The sequence below is a fragment of the Mesoplodon mirus genome (genome assembly GCF_964341445.2).
Source record: "Mesoplodon mirus genome assembly, chromosome: 9".
Lineage (NCBI taxonomy): Eukaryota > Metazoa > Chordata > Mammalia > Artiodactyla > Ziphiidae > Mesoplodon > Mesoplodon mirus.
This window is the reverse complement of record NC_138985.1, coordinates 24,934,357-24,952,036: the sequence shown is the minus strand read 5'-3', so window position 1 is coordinate 24,952,036 and position 17,680 is coordinate 24,934,357. Positions and strand designations below refer to the sequence as shown.

The 17,680-nt window shown below is 42.8% G+C and overlaps 1 protein-coding gene across 1 annotated transcript in view; it reads right to left on the bottom strand.

Annotated features, from left to right (window-relative positions):
• Positions 1-17,680, bottom strand: part of POU6F2 (POU class 6 homeobox 2) — a gene marked incomplete at its 5' end in the record, with an annotated part of 465,857 nt that overhangs the window by 46,708 nt on the left and 401,469 nt on the right. Inside the window, one exon of the mRNA XM_082631907.1 lies at positions 5,548-5,694. Coding sequence (XP_082488033.1) covers positions 5,548-5,694 — 147 coding nt within the window. The remainder of the gene's footprint in view (positions 1-5,547; positions 5,695-17,680) is intronic.

Here is a 17,680-nt window from a genome sequence, read left to right as displayed (position 1 = left end):
ATCTTGTAGTGATTCTAAAAGATTCTCATCTTTCTTTTTAAAATTATGTGTTTATTGACTTTAGCAAGCCAGAGTTCAATGTCAATTGCTGGTTCTTCATCCTAAAAAAATAGCTATGGCATTAATTTATGGATCAATTAATGTAATTTACTAAATGCTTAAGAGCTGTCAGGCACTGTGCTAAGCACTCTTTCTGCTATTATCACGTCTAACCCCACACGAAAAGTATGTGAGAAATTTTATCACTCCCACTTTGCTGATGAGGAAATGGGGGCCCAGGAAAGTTCTAGAACTTATCCAAGGCCACTGAGCTAGAAATGTGTTCCCATCAGACCTGTGTCCTTTAAAGCCTATAATCTTAGCTACTCTATTGCCTTCTAGAGATGCTATTGAGCTTATTATTATTGTAATTCTGAGGGTCATCCCAATGTCAGCATCAAGTTTCTTCCATTCTAAGACATGTATTTCTCACCACTTTGGTAAGTTATGATATTGGAATGGTCTTCCACTTGGCACTGGTGGTGGTCCTACCTCTCCATCCACCTCTCCAGCCTAGGCTACTGCTAGGATCAGCAGATTGTTTTACTTTAATCATGGCCTTGTGGTCATTTAGGAAACAGCCCCTATCCTACAGCACATCCTTCCTTCTGGCCAAACCAGCTGTGCTCAGCCATCGTTTATTCATATCATGCTGTGTGTATTCTTGGGTAACCTGAATGGGTAAGTCTTTTTAATTTTTTTTCTTCTTTTTATATATAAAAGAGTAACGTTGTTTAGTTGATTTTTTTTTTCACTTGACTGGCTCTTTAAAGACTGAAGGAAGGGTTTTTGACTTGCCTTGCTGCTACTTACGAAAATTTCACAGTGGTTGAGAACTAATTTCATCAGGAAACATTCTGAGCTTCAGTTAAAAATGTAAAATGCTTTCTTTAGCCCCAGGTTAAAATAAAATTTCATTTGCTTTTACTTTTCTGCAATAACGCCAACAAGGAGATATTGCCAGGGGCTCGAGGGAAGCCAATTCTATAGCTAAACAAATCGATGGTAAATCTACTTGCCAAATCCTAAACATACCCACTGAATAAGTGTTAGGAACACACACACACACACACACACACACACACACACACCACACCCCTATTGAACTATCCAGGGTAAGGATGAGATTTCCCTATAACGGAAATTAATGTCCTACTATTAAGATTCTCACGTTCTCAAACTGCTCACACACAGCAGGTTTGTGTGCACAGTTATAAACCGAAAACACACAGCTTCTTGATTAATAATAACAGGTGCCATTCACTGAGTGATGGTACTATTGAATGATGACTATGTGCCTGACCCTGTTCTAAGCCCTTTAGACCTAGAAGCTGATGCCATAATAATCCCCATTTTTCGGATGCAGAAATTGGGGCACAGAGAAGGTAAGTCAATTGCCCAAGGTCTCACAACTGGTGAATAGCAGTCTGGTTCCAGAGCTCATTCTCTTTGCCTGTAGATTGTACTGCCTCTGCTGTATATCCAAACCAAAGAAAGGTTTCCAGAAAATACTAGACAAACTCTAAACCATGATGATGACAATGATGATAATTAGGATAATCATTTATTGAGTCTTTGATGGTGTACTCAGGTGCTATGGTAGGTTTTTTTCCCCACACATCTCATATAATCTTCATAATCTAGGGGCTTGGTTTTGATTATTTTTATTTTATAATGAAACCGAGGCTCAGAGAGCTCAGGTAATTTGCCTAAGGTCACAGAACTAGTTATTGTCTGACTTTGGATTCAAATGAGTCTATAGTTAGCGCTCATGCCATTGCCTACCTTTCACACCCGTGTGAGTTCCTGATTCAGTGAGCAAAGAGAACCAAAATGTTCTTCTCAGCACTGCCACAGGCATTATCAATTTCATTATCATTAAATACCATTAGAGGGGCTTCCCTGGTGGCGCAGTGGTTGAGAATCTGCCTGCTAATGCAGGGGACACGGGTTCGAGCCCTGGTTTGGGAGGATCCCACATGCCGCGGAGCAACTAGGCCCGTGAGCCACAACTACTGAGCCTGCGCGTCTGGAGCCAGTGCTCCGCAACAAGAGAGGCCGCCATAATGAGAGGCCCGCGATGAAGAGTGGCCCCCGCTTGCCACAACTAGAGAAAGCCCTCGCACAGAAACGAAGATGCAACACGGCAAAAATTAATTAATTAATTACCATTAGAACACTTGGTACCTTCCCACCTCAGAGTGAAGCTGCGTGTGATATAATTTTAAAATAGTTTAACATCCCTGGGTAAGATATGTGCTTTGTGACTTTAGAATGTATTATTTTGTTAGAATTATTCACTCTTTGGACCAGTGTCTGACTTCTGAATTAACTGCAAATGAATGGCAGGGTTAGAAGGGTATAAAAATGTCTGCAGTTTTTCCTCATAACTACTAGCTGGAAAGAAAGAACATAAAAAATCCTTAACTATATCGAAATTTACTGAGATCCAGTAAATGGAAACATAGTCAAATTCCAAGACAAGGAAGCAAAACTACAGTCCCAGGTGGAAGGATTTCTTGTTGAGAGTCTAAGGTCCTAGAGCTTGAAGGAAGATCCGGGCACGTCTCCCTGTGCGGGCATCTGCCCAGCCAAGGAGGCAGACCTAGGACCACCTGCCCTCCGAGCGCGAGCCGCTGGCTCAGCCTGCCTCATAGGGGTTGTGTTAGAGTTTTGAAGATGAGGCTCTGCTTTAGGAAGGTTAAGTCATTGCCCTAATGTCATAAGACCAAAAAGAGGTGGAGCCTAAACCCACTCCCAGGCAGGTCAGAAATCAGTCAGGGCTCTTAACTACTGAGTAATCCCACTTCGGTTTCCAGGGAGCAGAGAGAATCTTAGCAGTGAGCTAGGATCAGGGCCTTACTGATAACACAATGCCCCTGCTTGCAATCAACAGACCTACCATAGCAAATTATCAGTGGAGTGAAACATGCTTTTCTAACTTAGGTTTGGATTTTAATGTTACTACTCCCAGGTGAACTTTCAAATTTAAAAAAAATAGTTGATGTCAAGAACTCAAATGAAAGAATCTCTAAATATATTTAGAGTTTTCTCTTTGTATCTTTTCTGGGAAAGCTCCATGGAGATTTTTAAGGAATTGAAAATGGGCTGCATGTAGTAATCCTAGTTTACATGGTATTTTGAACATGGTGATTGCATTAACCTGATTCCAATGTATTCTTACCTTTTGTACCACATTAACACAAGCCAAAGGAGTACACACACACACACACACACACACACACACACACACAGCCCAAATAATATTTGCCTTTTGCGGGGTATAATTTGACTACTTTGTAAGGCTCAAATAGGTATCTTTGTGCCAAGAGGTGCAGGGCATGCACCTTTTTCTGGGAAGATGATGGTGTTTATATTACAAAGATAAAAAAAAACCCTATAGTGCTGCATCAATGTGGCCAATTCCTCTACTTTGGAAATGGGAGCATCTTGGTCTCTTCTTGCACTAGGAAGGGGACATGATGCCATTGGGACGTGTCTAAAACCCTCAGACAAGACTTTATAAGTGGCCATGATTGATTTCTCTGTTAAGTTTGCTTTACTTTAGGAGGTTTGTGTATCACATCAAATCAACTATTGTAACACAGTTTCTAAAATAGAAAAATTAAGGTTAAAATCAACTCAATTTATGCAGAGTGCCAATCAAGCTTCAACTTTGAAGCCCATTTCCTTAGGGGTACTTGTGGGCTGGGAGCCCCTGGGATGGGGGCTGGCCAAGGCCACATAAAGCAGAGGTTGTAACTCTAGCCCCTGAGAAGGAGGTGGATTTGTAACCGGCAAAAATGATCAGCCATTAAATCACCAGAAGAATAAACTAACAGTTCCTTCTAAACAATAAAGCATTTTCTTCATCACAAATATTCAAGAGGTGGGGCATAGTGGTACATTTTACTTGGACATGGAAACAAGAAAAATCAGAGGGAAATACACATCAATGGTTATGCTGTCTATCTTAAACTCTTAAAATTTACATTTCAAGGGTCGGCTGCCTGGCAGGAAGGAAACAGGGTGTTCTATTTTGGGCACAACTCCAGGAAACAGCTACCAGGACAGACCTGATCTGAGTATGACTTATAGATATTATAACCAACTTTTCCTCCACACCAATACCCCATCCCTCCAGAAATCTTAATAGGCTTTTGAGAGCCTCCATTTAGAGTGGGCTGCATAAAATGATCCTTTGATGAAAAGGGATTGGAACAAGGGTTAAAGTCGACATTGAAAGGTGACCGTGGAGGGCACGGTGTTCATACATCCCTCCTTTAATATGTGTGGTGTGCACCTGTGATCAGATGATTCATTACCTGGGGCCGCTCTTTGACAAGCTCCATCGTTCAGGCCTCAGGGGTTCTGATGGGACAATCCTGCACCCGCCCAGAAAATGTAACAAGATCAGCTTTTTTTTCCCCCTGGGATGCGGATGGAGCCGGTTTAGCTTATAATGCATCTCTGTTTACTCTTTATGTAAAATAAACCAAGGTTCAAGACACCTCAATTCCTGTTCCCCCAGAGCAGGCCAAGCATAGAGGAGTAACCTCACTGCTGGGTAAATAACTCTGGAAGGAAAAATCTCGGCAAGGTTGCAAGCTCCTTCTCTCTTGTGTTTCATCATCAGAAACAGCAACATTTGAGAACCAGGTGCCCTACCCAGCGAGGCTGGGCTCTGTGTCAGGCCTTTGAATAGAGGGCACCTCTGACACCATCGGCTTCAACCTCTTTGGCTCTGCATGCAGGCTTCAGGTTTACTGGGGTCTTGAAGAGGGACCACCTTCATCAAGAAGCCCCGTCAGCATCTTGGTGGTCGTGATGCGGGCACATGAGCAGTGTGAGGGAACAGACGTGCCTGACGGTGACATGAGCAAGGTTTACTGGCCCTAGCAGGCTGAAGTAAATCTACAAGCACACAAGAGACCGCTGAGGTCTAGTGAGAATCAGCACGTCGGTGACTGGCGGTTTGGGGATAACTCTAACTCACACCTTTTCTTTTTCACCTTTACAGGACATCCTGAATTGTTTCCCATCACCTCCCCATACATCCAGAAATAGCTTTCTTAAGGCTAATTTAAAAACCTTAGAGCAATTAGGGAAGGAAACTTACCAGTCTCCTCTAATACCCAAGTTTCCAAAAAATGAAAAAATAAAAAAAAAAGCAAAATGGAAATCTTACTTATAAAATGTAACTGATTTTTCTTAGAGTCTCCCAATCCTGAAAAGTAATTTCTTCAATTAAGGTCATAACATGAGTCATCGTATAGAAATAAAACCAAAATAAAACTTAGTAGACATTCTAGGGGAAGGAAAAAAATCTTGCTTCTAAATGAGAGAAACACCTTCCAACCCTTCTCTTCTTCTTGACGTTGCTGGTCAACATTATTTATTTGCCTTGAATGGCTGCGGTTACATATCACTGTCATGCAAAAGAAATTCATTTCTTTTCCGAGTTCAATCTACCATAAAAATTCATTCTTATTCCCATCTCCCACTCACCTGTCCTTGTGCATTAGTAACTAGTTGACCCGTGACCCCCTGCAGACTGGAGAGGGCATTGCCAAAGGCCTGTGAACTTGCTATGGAGCCCATGGCTGCTGCTGCTGCAGCCGCTGCAGCCTGACTTGCTAGTGGATTATTAACCAGCTGCAAAGAGAGAAAAGATCAGGGTGAAACCACCAAGACACGCACAGCACACGGAAACAACATTCACTTGTGGGGGGAAAGTTATCGCTCCAAATGGCTCATGCAAAGGGCCTGGGGAACATTCCCTCTGAAGCTGTAGGGTTTGGGAAAGGTTGGAAATGAGGTTGGAAGGGAAATATTCTCCTTCAACACTGGGCTGCTTAATGGAGCCTGGGTTTGGGAGTCGCCCCAGGAGGGAGGGAGGTGGGCCCCAGGAGCGAGGTGGGACCTTAGGATCTTCCCAGGTGGAGAAATAATTTTGGAGAAGTCCCTGGGTTTTGTTTGCTAGACTAAATAAAACTTGGAGAAAAGGTCTTCTTTGCTTGAGGCAACCAGACTGAATGTGGAATTGAAACAGGATGGGAGTAGGGGTGGAGGAGAGGAAGAGATTTTAGGGGTTTATGCAAATGAGTTTATCACTTTCATTTGTGAATTGCAGTTTCATATCTGGTAAGGCAGAAGCCTCACCCCACATCCTTCTCCAAGGATGAAGGAAACCAAAGTCAGAAGAAATAGAAACCTCCAACCTCTGTGCTCTCAGAGGCTAAGTCTAGGGTTGGGACTTTTGGGGGGGCTCACTTGAACCATGGGATTCAAGGTCAAGGAGAAAGGTCCCCTAGTGAATGGTTAGGTTGGCATCAGCTTGCTGTTTTAGCTCCTATACGGCCCTCCCTTGGCCTCTTTGCTGGGACAAGAGTGAGCTAGGGAGGAATTTGACAGGGGAACAGTGGCGGGGGGGTGGGGTGGGGAACGGGGGTGTGGAGAGAGCTGCCCAAGGAGGTTATGGCTGCCAAATTTTGTTTTTCCGTGGAGGCCAATTCAATATTCTTTATCCTGCCAATTTTCCAAGTCACAGGTTTTCAGGCCTTCTGACCATGAGGCAGAAGTGTAGCTTGAACTAAAATCTGCATTTAGGTTAATGACTAGATATAAATGCAAGAAACATTTAAACTATTTTCACAGTAATGGTTTTGATACATGAATTTCATTTGTATTTATTCTAGGGTGTTATTTTTTCCCATATAGTTCCTCTCAAGTACAGCAATTGTTGTGTATAATAATGCATTTTCCATCACCAGTTCCCACATCCATGAAATTCCTGCATTTAGCAGAAACCTGCCAAGACTAAGACTTGGTAGAAAAAATTTAATGCCATACTTAATTCAAGTCCTAGAAGCTCTTTTAAAGATGCCTCTTTTTTTTTTTTTTAACTTTCTTCTTTACTTTCTCTTTACTGTCTCAGTTTCTCGTCTTTTTCTTTCTTTTCCTTTTTCCCTCCCTCTTCCTCTCAGAACATATTTTATTACTTAATTCCTTTGGAAATTTGCCTAGAGTTTATGTCATCTGATGAGGATGGAAATACTAATTGTCAGAGGAAATATCAAAAAGGACAAGAATTTAATAATTCTCCCCCCCATTAATGTGATATCCGTATCTTATTGGTTTCTTTATTCTTTTATAACGAAATTTCACAGCACTAGTTCTACAGTAATTCCATTGACCCAGCACATTTTTTTAGCAATGAAAATCCACTTTCAGCTCATTACGTTATGTGTCTTTTGCCTTTATCTCTCTCCTAAAAGATAATAATGATTTTCTTTTTAAGGATAAAAAAAAATTCTCATTCATTAGCCTAAAGAGAAACCCTGTCTTATCCCAGATTACCACCATGGGATTTAAAATTCAGGTTGGCCTTGATCTTGGTTTTCTGAGGATATCTGTACAGTGTATAGGAGGCAAGTAATGGTATATGTTGAATGGAAACTCTCCTTGTTTTTGGCTTGACTCCCTAAAGTGAAAGAGTTTATAGTGTGTTCTTTTTTTTCACTTCCAAAGTGAGAAGACCACTTGAGGAATACCTTCCCCAAATGGCCAGGATGGACACTGCCCAGTGGTACACAATTCTCAGGTCATGTGCTGGTTGTTATGTTTACATTTCTTTTCATGCAATATGAGCTGAAATCATAATGAAATTCCTGAATTTCAGGGAGCTCTCAAAATAAGCTTCTTAATCTCAAAAAAAGATTAAATTATGTGCAATTTGGTTTTAATGTTGAATATGCAATTTTGTCCACGAATTTTGAGTGAAACATTTAAATCAGTACCTACAGAATGCTTTCTAAAGAAGATAAGACAGTGCTTCCTATTTAATGAAGAGAAAATATTTTTAAAAATTGGAAGACATTTCCCTAACATCTAGGTCAATCAAAAATTCACATAGGAAATTTTGGAATTACTCTCTGGATACAATACAATAGTGTAGATGAGAATTCCCAACATTTAGGACACTAGTGTGTTGTTCAGCAATAGTCCCATGTAGTCGCAGTAAATTCAGGTATTATATAAAGGATAAACTGTTGTTCTGAATATAAAACAAAGCACCTACTTAAAATCAGGCTCTGGGCCTTTGTGTTATGGGGCCAGGAATGGGAATACTTCTACTGTTTTGGAAGATTGCTTCAGCGACCATGGATGTACAGATTTTATTTTTTTTAACGTTTACTTTCTCTATATCCAGGTCCTAGATTGAAATCCAATCTGTTCCTGTTTCTGCAGCCTTTCTCTCTTAATGAAGCAAATGCCAACTCGATGGCTCTCTTACTTGCATCCCTAGGTCTTTGTGAAGGGTGCAGGGCTCTGGGGAGATGTCTTGCTGGCCTCTGGAAGCAGAGTTGGAAGTGAAGGCAGGGGAGTGAGTGGTATATACAGAGAGCAGGTACAAGTCAATCTGTAAACTGACAGCATTTCAGATGGACCGTTGGTGTTGTCGATGGATGCAGCTTCCGAAATATCTTTTGGCTTTTCTGTCTGGGACTGCCAAGGCAGGGATGTAATATGCATTAAGATACGTGGCAGGGACGGGGAAAGGGATGGTCAGGAAACCATAAGTGCTCTCTTTATCACCTTGGGTCATGTCACTCTGTATCGTCCCCAGTCATGTCATATTAGCAGCGTTCCTCTCAATACTTCTTCTTGATTGGAGACTCGGGGGAGATTTGGACAGTGGGGAGCCCAGGCACAATAAATGCACATAATGAGCATGTTTACGTTCTAGGACCAACTGGATATTTTGAAGGCACTGCCAAGTGTATGCCTTCAGATCTTTCATTGCCAACGTACCTAACCAGCAAAGGATGGCCCAAATGAGGTCTGACTGTGCTACATACTTGTGTTTGCAATAGACCAGTTCGAAAGACATGCTGCATTCTGGTGCACGCTTGTTTATAAATATGGTAGCTCTCAAGGCAGGATTTGCAGAGAGAGAGTCCTCATGTCACATCCAAATGGATTCTGGGCCTTGACTACATCAAGCTATAGTTCTATAATTCTCAGATAGTCTAAAAACCTACTAATAGAAACATTAATTCCTTAAGACAGTCCCCTGAATTTTCGAGAGTAAAAATAACAGGATAATAAAACAAAAATAGCTTTGTACCGGTAAGCAAAGGCTTCAAACCTCACAGAGCCTGGTCTATCCATCCATGCAGTTGAGGGCATCCGCTCTGAAACCAGACCGCCTTGGCTTGTGACTTTAAGTAAACCATGCTTCCTACTCTCATAGGTTAAATGGGTGTAAACAGGGCACCACTGTTCACAGAGTTATGATGAGAATTAAATGAGATAACATATGCAAAAACGTTCTGGAATGAAACTTGGCATATATCATGTTCTAAAATAGTGCTACTATCCTCACAGTTCATATTGTGCAGCAGGGTTTTGAACTGATTCATTTGTCAGAATTAGAACTCACCTCCACAAACATCTTTTTACTCTGGAAGTAATGTGAACACAGTAACTGCAGTCTCCATTTTTATACTTTAAATTGTACTCTCTAATTTTATTTTGCTTATTTTAAAACAGTAGCTTGAAGAAAGCGATTAGCTAAGTAATGTGATTGTTAGGTGAGGTGAGTTGTATCATTGAAAAGATAAATACGGGGTTTAAAGATATTTCAGACTGGAGGGCATCTGTAAGAAGGAGTTAAAGCATGACACCACCTGCTGGCCTCTCATATTTGATCACGTATGGAGACATGTATAGAGAAAGCAGTGTTTTGATTCTGAGGCCAGGGTAGGTAGGTGGAAGAACAGCAAGAGACCTTTTTTTTTCTGGTCTGTTTTATCTCCCGCTTAGTTTACAACATTTGTTAGGGTTCCAGAAGGACACCCATTTTGCAGTTTAATTCCTGCCTCATGTCAAACTATGGTGAATGAGTCTATCCCACAGTTGTTAATTTGATAGTGAAGGCATGCAGGAAGTAGATTCATAAAAAAAAATTTCCCTTGGGATTTGCAATGGTTGATTTCTCCATTCACGTATTGATAGGGATACTGGGTAGTCATCTCATAAGGAGAATAAATCCATATTCCCAAATCCATAGTGCTCTATGCACATCCTTATTATCTGTGGACACTAAATGGTGGTGGAAAGAAAAACTCTGATACAGTTTCTCCAAGGAGGACTCTCAGATGGTGTCATCTGTGTGACATCACATAAATGTCACCAGAGATAATGTGGTGGGGTATCCAAATCTTGCCCCGTCTTCTCTTTCTCTGAAAGACTCACATTCTACAGCCTGCTAAAGAATTCAGGTTTCTTGAATCTGAGCCTTAGTTGTCACAATATTGTTCATGAAAATTTGCTGATTACATTATTCTATTAGTATAAATCTTATTTACAAAAATACGGCAGCATGACGCAGCACTTTGGCTATAGTGCTATATTCTATGTCTATGTCTTTGTACCAGGAGGATCTTATGAATGCAGCCGGCTCAAACCTTTCTTTGGAGCGTAATTGCTCATGATCTATAGTTTTATCATTCTCCTCATGAGCTATGTGAATTTTATAGAATATGGATTTTGGAGCAGCTCTTTTTGCTACTAACTTTTCAATTTAAAACTCTGGAACTGTGGTGCCATTTGTTTTTAAATGAGGATGTTCATGAACACATTCATCACAATTCATTCCCCATTTAAGGTCTGAAATGACTTGCAGTGGCTGCCTAAAAACAGGAGGGCAAATGTGGCTCTTCATTTCCATACACTAGGTCCTTGACTTTTCTTATACTGCAAAACGTGTTTCTTGGTTCCTTGGGACTCTTTTAACCAAATTAGTATTTCCACTTCTTACCCTCAAGACTTCTCTTAAAGGTCAAGGAAATACCAGTAGACAAATTCTGGAAGGGCGGCCATATTTGTCTCAATGACCCACCTGATGTGTGTTCTATCCTACTAGGTTTTTCCCTTTGGTCTCATGATTATTATGTGTTATGAAACCCTCATCACAGCAATCAGTTTTGTGAGTTTTATTTTATTTTTTAATTTTAATGTTTATTTTTGGCCTCACTACGTGGCATGCGGGAATCTTAGTTCCTCGACCAGGGATCGAACCCGTGCCCCCTGCAGTGGGATCGCGGAGTCTTAACCACTGGACCTCCGGAAAAGTCTCAGTTTTGTGAGTTTTAATACTGAGTCAAGCTTTGCTGCTTGCTCTCTGCCCACTTCCCTGGAGAGATGGCAGCGTGCTACATGCTGCCCGTCCAACTCTCTACCAACCAAAATCTCCATTTCCATGGCTGAGATGTCTCAGACTGGAGTGCATGAGATGGGCCGTGATGACTCTCAGATACTGCAACGTCCTAAAATACCTTCGAGTCATCAACGTAAAGTCACATGGATTTCAGTCTAGTCTCAAAATGAATTATATTTAATTTATTTTAATTTTGTGGCCAACTGTAAGTATAGTAATTTTCTATTAATGCTCCAGTAACTTTCTATCAACACCCAGCTACACTGGCTAACAGAGGAATTTTGTAAATGACCTAAAGTCTGAGGTTGAGTTTCCCAGAAACAGGATGGAGGGGGAAGGGAGGAATTCCAATCTGGTAGGGGCTCTGGAGTGTGAGTTCCTACCCCCGAGGCAAGGAAGCTGGGTGTCCACACTCAACACCTGACAGTCCCAGTTCACATCTGTGGGGTGGAGGAGAGGCTAGGGACTCAAATCCCTGGGTATTGTTGGCTCTTTGCTCTTGGGACAAAGTAGAGTCTTTGGAAGAAGAGCTGCTCGTGCTGGTTTTTGAAAGCCCCCAAGACGGGGGCAACCTACAGAAAAGAAGGATTCCAGGGGATCTGGGTGGAACTTGAACAATTATGGCTACAAGGCAAATGTCACTCCCTTGCAATCATTAAAGTCTTAACCCTGCAAACATTTATTCAGGACCCACTATGTTTTGGGCACAGTGTGAGAAAGATGGTGTGAATGACAGAGTAACATGTTCCTTACCCTCCGGGGGCTTATAGTCAAAGAGGGAAAGAGATCTGGTAGGAAGAGATGGGAGGTAGGAAAAGATGAGCTGTCCAGGGAGCAGTATCCAGACCTGGAAGGGGTGGTAGTCTGGGGTGGGGTCAGTGAGAGAAGAGGTGGTGGGTTCAAAGAGACCTGGGAGGGCATCTCTGAGTCTGTCTCTGTCTACCTTGTGCTTGCTCAGAGTTGCACAGAAATGTGCCTGGCAATGAATGAACCATTCTATCTGAAAAGGGAAAGGGGAGCAGCACAGTGTAAGGATTAAGAGCTTGCATTCTGGAACTAGATTGCCTGGCTTCCAATCATGAAGCTGCCAGTAACTTGCTGTACCTTTCTGCTAAGGTCTGAATGTTTGTTCACCCCCTCCCTCCAATTCATATGTTGAAATCTTAACCCCCAAAGATGATGGTATTAGGAGATGGGGCCTTTGGGAGGTGTTTAAGTCACAGGGGTGGAGCCCTCATGAATGGGATTAGTGCCCTTATGAAAAGAGACCCCACAGAGATCTTTAGCCCCGTTCACCACATGAGGACACAGTGAGAAAGCACTGTGAATCAGGAGAGGGCTCTCAACAGAACTCAACCGTGCTGGTGCCTTGATCTTGGACTTCCCAGCCTCCAGAACTGTGAGAAATAAATTTTTGGTTTATTAAGCCACCCAGTCTGTGGTGTTTTGTTATAGCAGCCTGAAAGGACTAAAACACTTTCTGTGTCTCACTTTTTTCAGTGTTCGTAAACTGGGGATGATAATAGGAGTAATGATGTGATGGGGATGCTGTGAAAAATACATGAGTTAATATATGCAAAATACTAGAAGAGTTCCTGGCATACGGTAAGCACTATGCAAATTTTGCTATAATAATTTTTATTCCTTCCAGGAACTTCTGGCCACACTATTGTTTAGGTTTGCGTCCCCTCTGCCCCTCACTCCCTTGAGGGGAGTCACAATGGGGCTTTTTGCAGATCCTCAACTACCCTGGGGTGTTTGCACTTGCTGTTTCTACATCTGCAACCCTTTCTCATTCACACCTCTCTTCTCCCAGGTCACCTCCATAGAGACACCTTTCTTGACTACCTTATCTAAAAAGCACTCCCTTTCTTTTAAAGATTCATGCCAAAACATGTACAAGGAAATGATACGATGTCGGGGATTCATTCTGAAATAATCTGCGCAGTGGGGAGAAGGGGTGGGGATATAGAAGAGGGTCTGGTGTTGATCACTGTAGAACCTAGGTGGTGGATATATACGGTTCATTATGCTTTTTTTTTTTTTTGCGGTACATGGCCCTCTTACTGTTGTGGCCTCTCCGTGGCAGAGCACAGGCTCCGGACGCGCAGGCTCAGCGGCCATGGCTCACGGGCCCAGCCGCTTCACGGCATGTGGGATCTTCCTGGACCGGGGCACAAACCCATGTCCCCTCCATCGCAGGTGGACTCTCAACCACTGTGCCACCAGGGAAACCCCTCATTATGCTATTTTTTCTACTTTTACATGTGCTTGCAATTTTCCGTAATATAAAGTTTAAAAAAAATTCCCTTTCACTCTCCATCTAGTTTTCTCATGTATTTCACAGCACTTGTAGAGTCTAATATTACATTAGTCATTTGTGTATTCTCTTCATCCCTCTCTCTAGAATATAGATTTTGGTTCACTGCTGTATCTTCAGCTCTTCAACAACACCAGGCACCCAGCAGGCCCTCAGTCAACATGGACTGAATGAACATATGAAGGAGTGAGTCAAAGATATCTAGGCCTGACTGGGATCCTGGTGGGAGTTGGACCCTTCAATTTACAGAAAAGAGTGAAAATTTTGGAGGAAATTTGTCTAACCTCATCTTTTTAAAAACACAGCACCACACTTTAGAGTCTCTCACACCCGCTGGACTGACTGACCAGAGCCTTGAACATGGGTGACTCAGTCCTGAGGGTTCGTGAATAATCCCTGATGGGTCAGTTCCTCGTGTGAGTCAGCGCCTGCACTTACAGCATTCCTCTCAGCTGCCCAGGCAGACTCCCCCAAGGAATTCTGGGAATATCCCAGGATATAAAAACAATGGCAGCATCTAAGGATCAAGGCTCTTCCCTGGACCTCTTGGACCAAAAGCATCCCTGGAAATTGCATGCCGAGAATCGAGTGGGGATGGGGCTGTGTGGAGGGCTTAGGCTCCAGGTTTGATGTTACTTGGGAGCTGAGGGCTTTTATTCTTTTATTTATTTTTTATCCTTGGGCTGTGTTGGTGGAGATCGAGTTGGGCTATGGGGTCTGCATCCCCAGCCCAGCCCCATGGACTAGAGCAAAGCTCCTGCAGACAGCAGCACGGGCAGGAGCAGAAAGGGCTGTTTTCCCCAGGTAAGGATGGATCCATGTGTCCCTTTGAGGCTAGGTGGCAAAGTGTGACATCAGTGTAGGAGGGGCATGCTCTCCCTTCGTGCAGCCTCACTGTGGTGGGACTTCAGGAGGTGTCGACCACTTGGGCATTTACATGGTCTGTGGTTCCTGGAGGTCACTGGGGGCAGTGTCAAAAGGGAGGTTCTATTCAGATGGCTTTGCAAACCCTGCACATCAATGCAGGTGAACAGAGGGGAGCCTATGAGCACATGTGGATGCCCTGGAGAGTGTTCTAGAAGGACACTGGAGAGAGAGGTGGATTCTGCAGAGGGTCCGGGTCCAAGTTCTGCAGGATGATTGATGAGATCTGCACTCAGGGAACAGGGACCCCTTGAGGGAGGGGAAGGAAATAAGTCTGGCCACCACACTGTGATTGGCTGCAAACTATCAGAAAGCTCTCCGATGGGAGGCATTTCTTTTTTATTTTTAAATTTACTGATAAAATTGTCAAGCCCAGCACTGAGAGGGAAAAACTAGTGTTTAACTTACCCCAATACATTTGATTTGGAAGCAGAGAGGTCAGTATTATGGAAACTCACCAGCACTAAATCAGACTTTATCTAAGTTGTATGCAGGCCAATACTGTGTTACCACCAGCTTACACATCTCATTTCCTTTTCTGTCTAGTCCTCCATGTAATAACCTGAAAATCTATCTTTTTATTGAGTTTCATGCTATTTTCCTACTTACATACAATAGCGCTCCTCTCACCAAATGCCTATTGTCATGGCACATTAGTTAGGTGAATTTGTTGATATTTCAAAATTACTCTTTCTGTATCTTTTATTCTATCATCCAGTTTAAATAAGTGATTGGGAGCACTCCTGTGATGAAAGAAAAAAGGCTAATTTTTTTAAAGAATAAATTGCTTCCCTGGTACAGCAATTGGTATTATTCCAGTTTCTAGTTACGGGAAAGCAGGGCACACTCTTGCCCCACCGCCCACGTCTAATTTACTTAAATTACTCCCCAACACTGGTTGAGCCCCTGCAGGGAAAATAGGTGCTATTGAGGGCCGAAGAAAGACAAGAAAGGATGAGGCACTCAAAGAAAGACAAGGCATGGTCTGCCCTGCGGAGCCTCAGGACAATTCTGTTCATCAGATACTTCCCCATAAACATGGGGCAGGCGCTGAGCCAGGCCCCAGGGATACAGAGGTGAACAAGGCAAGAGTCTTTTGCCTTGATGTGCTCCCTAATTGAGGAATTGCTGATTTCCACCCCGTGTAGCCAGTGCTGTAAGAAAGGGGTGCCCGGAGCCCAGATGAGGGGCCCTCACTAGACCTCAGGCATGCAAACCACTTAGGATCTTAGAATCAAAAAGGATGATTAGGAGTTGATTGGGGAAGAGTTGGGAACGGGAGAAAGAAGGCTTCTCAACCACTGGGAATAGAATGGAGGGCAGAGAAAGCATTTCATGGGTGTGAAGCCACTGCATTGGTACTTGGATATTTGGGGACCATGAAGTGAGGGAGGGGAGTGGCAGATGATGGGGTGAGGTGTGAGATTATGGAGGGAGAGCTTGGTGTGTCACCTTCATTCTGTATGGGAGGGTGGAGGGACATGATCAGATCTGAGGTTTAGAATGGTCACTTTGGTGACTGAGCTGGACTAGGGTGGGGGGTGGGTCAGCCTGGAGGCAGAGAAGATCAGGAGGCAAAGACCAGGGGTTGCCCTTCAGTGGGAGAAGGGGTGTGGCTTGGGGTAACTTTGCACTTGGAATACAGACTAGTTTGCTATCCATTGATTCAACAAACATTGGCCATTGACTATATGTCTCTCCCCCAAAGAGCTTCCAGGGTGTGGGGAGACAGGTCTGTAGATAGATAAATAAAGAGCCAATGGTGCAAATCCAAATCACAATCAGAGATTACCTCACACCTGTTAGAATGACTATCATCAAACAGACAAGAAATAAGAGGCATTGGTGAGGATGTAAAGAAAAGGGATCATGCACTATTGGGGGGAATGTAAATTGGTGCAGCTACTATGGGAAACAGTATGGAAGGTCCTCAAAAAATTAAAAATAGAGCTACCCTATGATCCAGCAATTCCACTTCTGTATATTTATTTGAAGAAAACAAAAACACTAACTTGCAAATATATCTGCGCCCCCCTGTTCACTGCAGCATTATGTACAATAGGCAAGACAAGGAAGCAACCTAAGTATCCATTAATGGATGCATAAAGAAAATGTGGTGTACATATATATATATTATATATCATTATATATAAAATGGAATACTCTTCAGCCATAAAAAGGAATAAAATCTTGCCATTTGCACAACATGGATGGACCGCAGGGCATTATGCTAAGTGACATGAGTCAGACAGAGAAAGACAAATACTGTGTGACGCCACTTATATGTGAACAGCAGCAACACCGACAGCCCAAGCTCACAGATACGGAGAAGAGACTGGCGGTCGCCAGAGATGGGGGGTAGGCTAAGTGGATGAAGGGGGTCAAGGGGTACAATGCCCAGCAATGAAATATATGTCATGGAGAAGTAACGTACAGCATGGGGACTATAGTTAATAATACTGTACTGGGTATTTGCAAGTTGATAAAAGAGTAGATCTTAAAAGTTCTCATCGTGAGAAAAAAGATTTCTAACTACGTGTGGGGATGGATGTTAACTGGACTTACTGTGGTGATCATTTCCCAATACATACAAACGTCAAATCACTTTGTTGTACACTTGATACTGATATAATGTGGTATGTAAGTTATGTCTCAGTAAAATATAAAACGAGCCACAAGCGTTGGGGTAGCAGTGTGACCGGTGACCTGGGGGAACACTGGGGGACTGATTAGCTCACTAGGGCAAGAGAGGCATGTGAGGGAAACTTCACAAAATAATTGCTAGGAGGCAGATCAACTAAGCAGACAGGAGAAGAAAGGCAGTTAGAGCCGAAGAAAGAGTAAGTACAAAATTATGGGAACATCAGTATGCCTGGCGTGTTTGGAATGGCCAGAGTTAGTTAGGGCAGCAGATGGGGCTGGGAAAATTCTGAGATGGGTTCTGAAGGCAGAGGAAGAAGGTAGGAAAATAGAAATTAGGAAGCACGTGTATGAATGGCATGCATGTGTTCATATGGAATAGAGCATCTCCTGAGAGATTCCTTGCAAGCTGTTGCTTTGAAAGCACCTAAATATTCCCATCTTTTTGCAATATAATGGAGATAGCCTTAACAGCTTTGTAGCTCGGGAAGCAACACTGATTGATAGTCATTAAATCACAAAATATTTTCGTT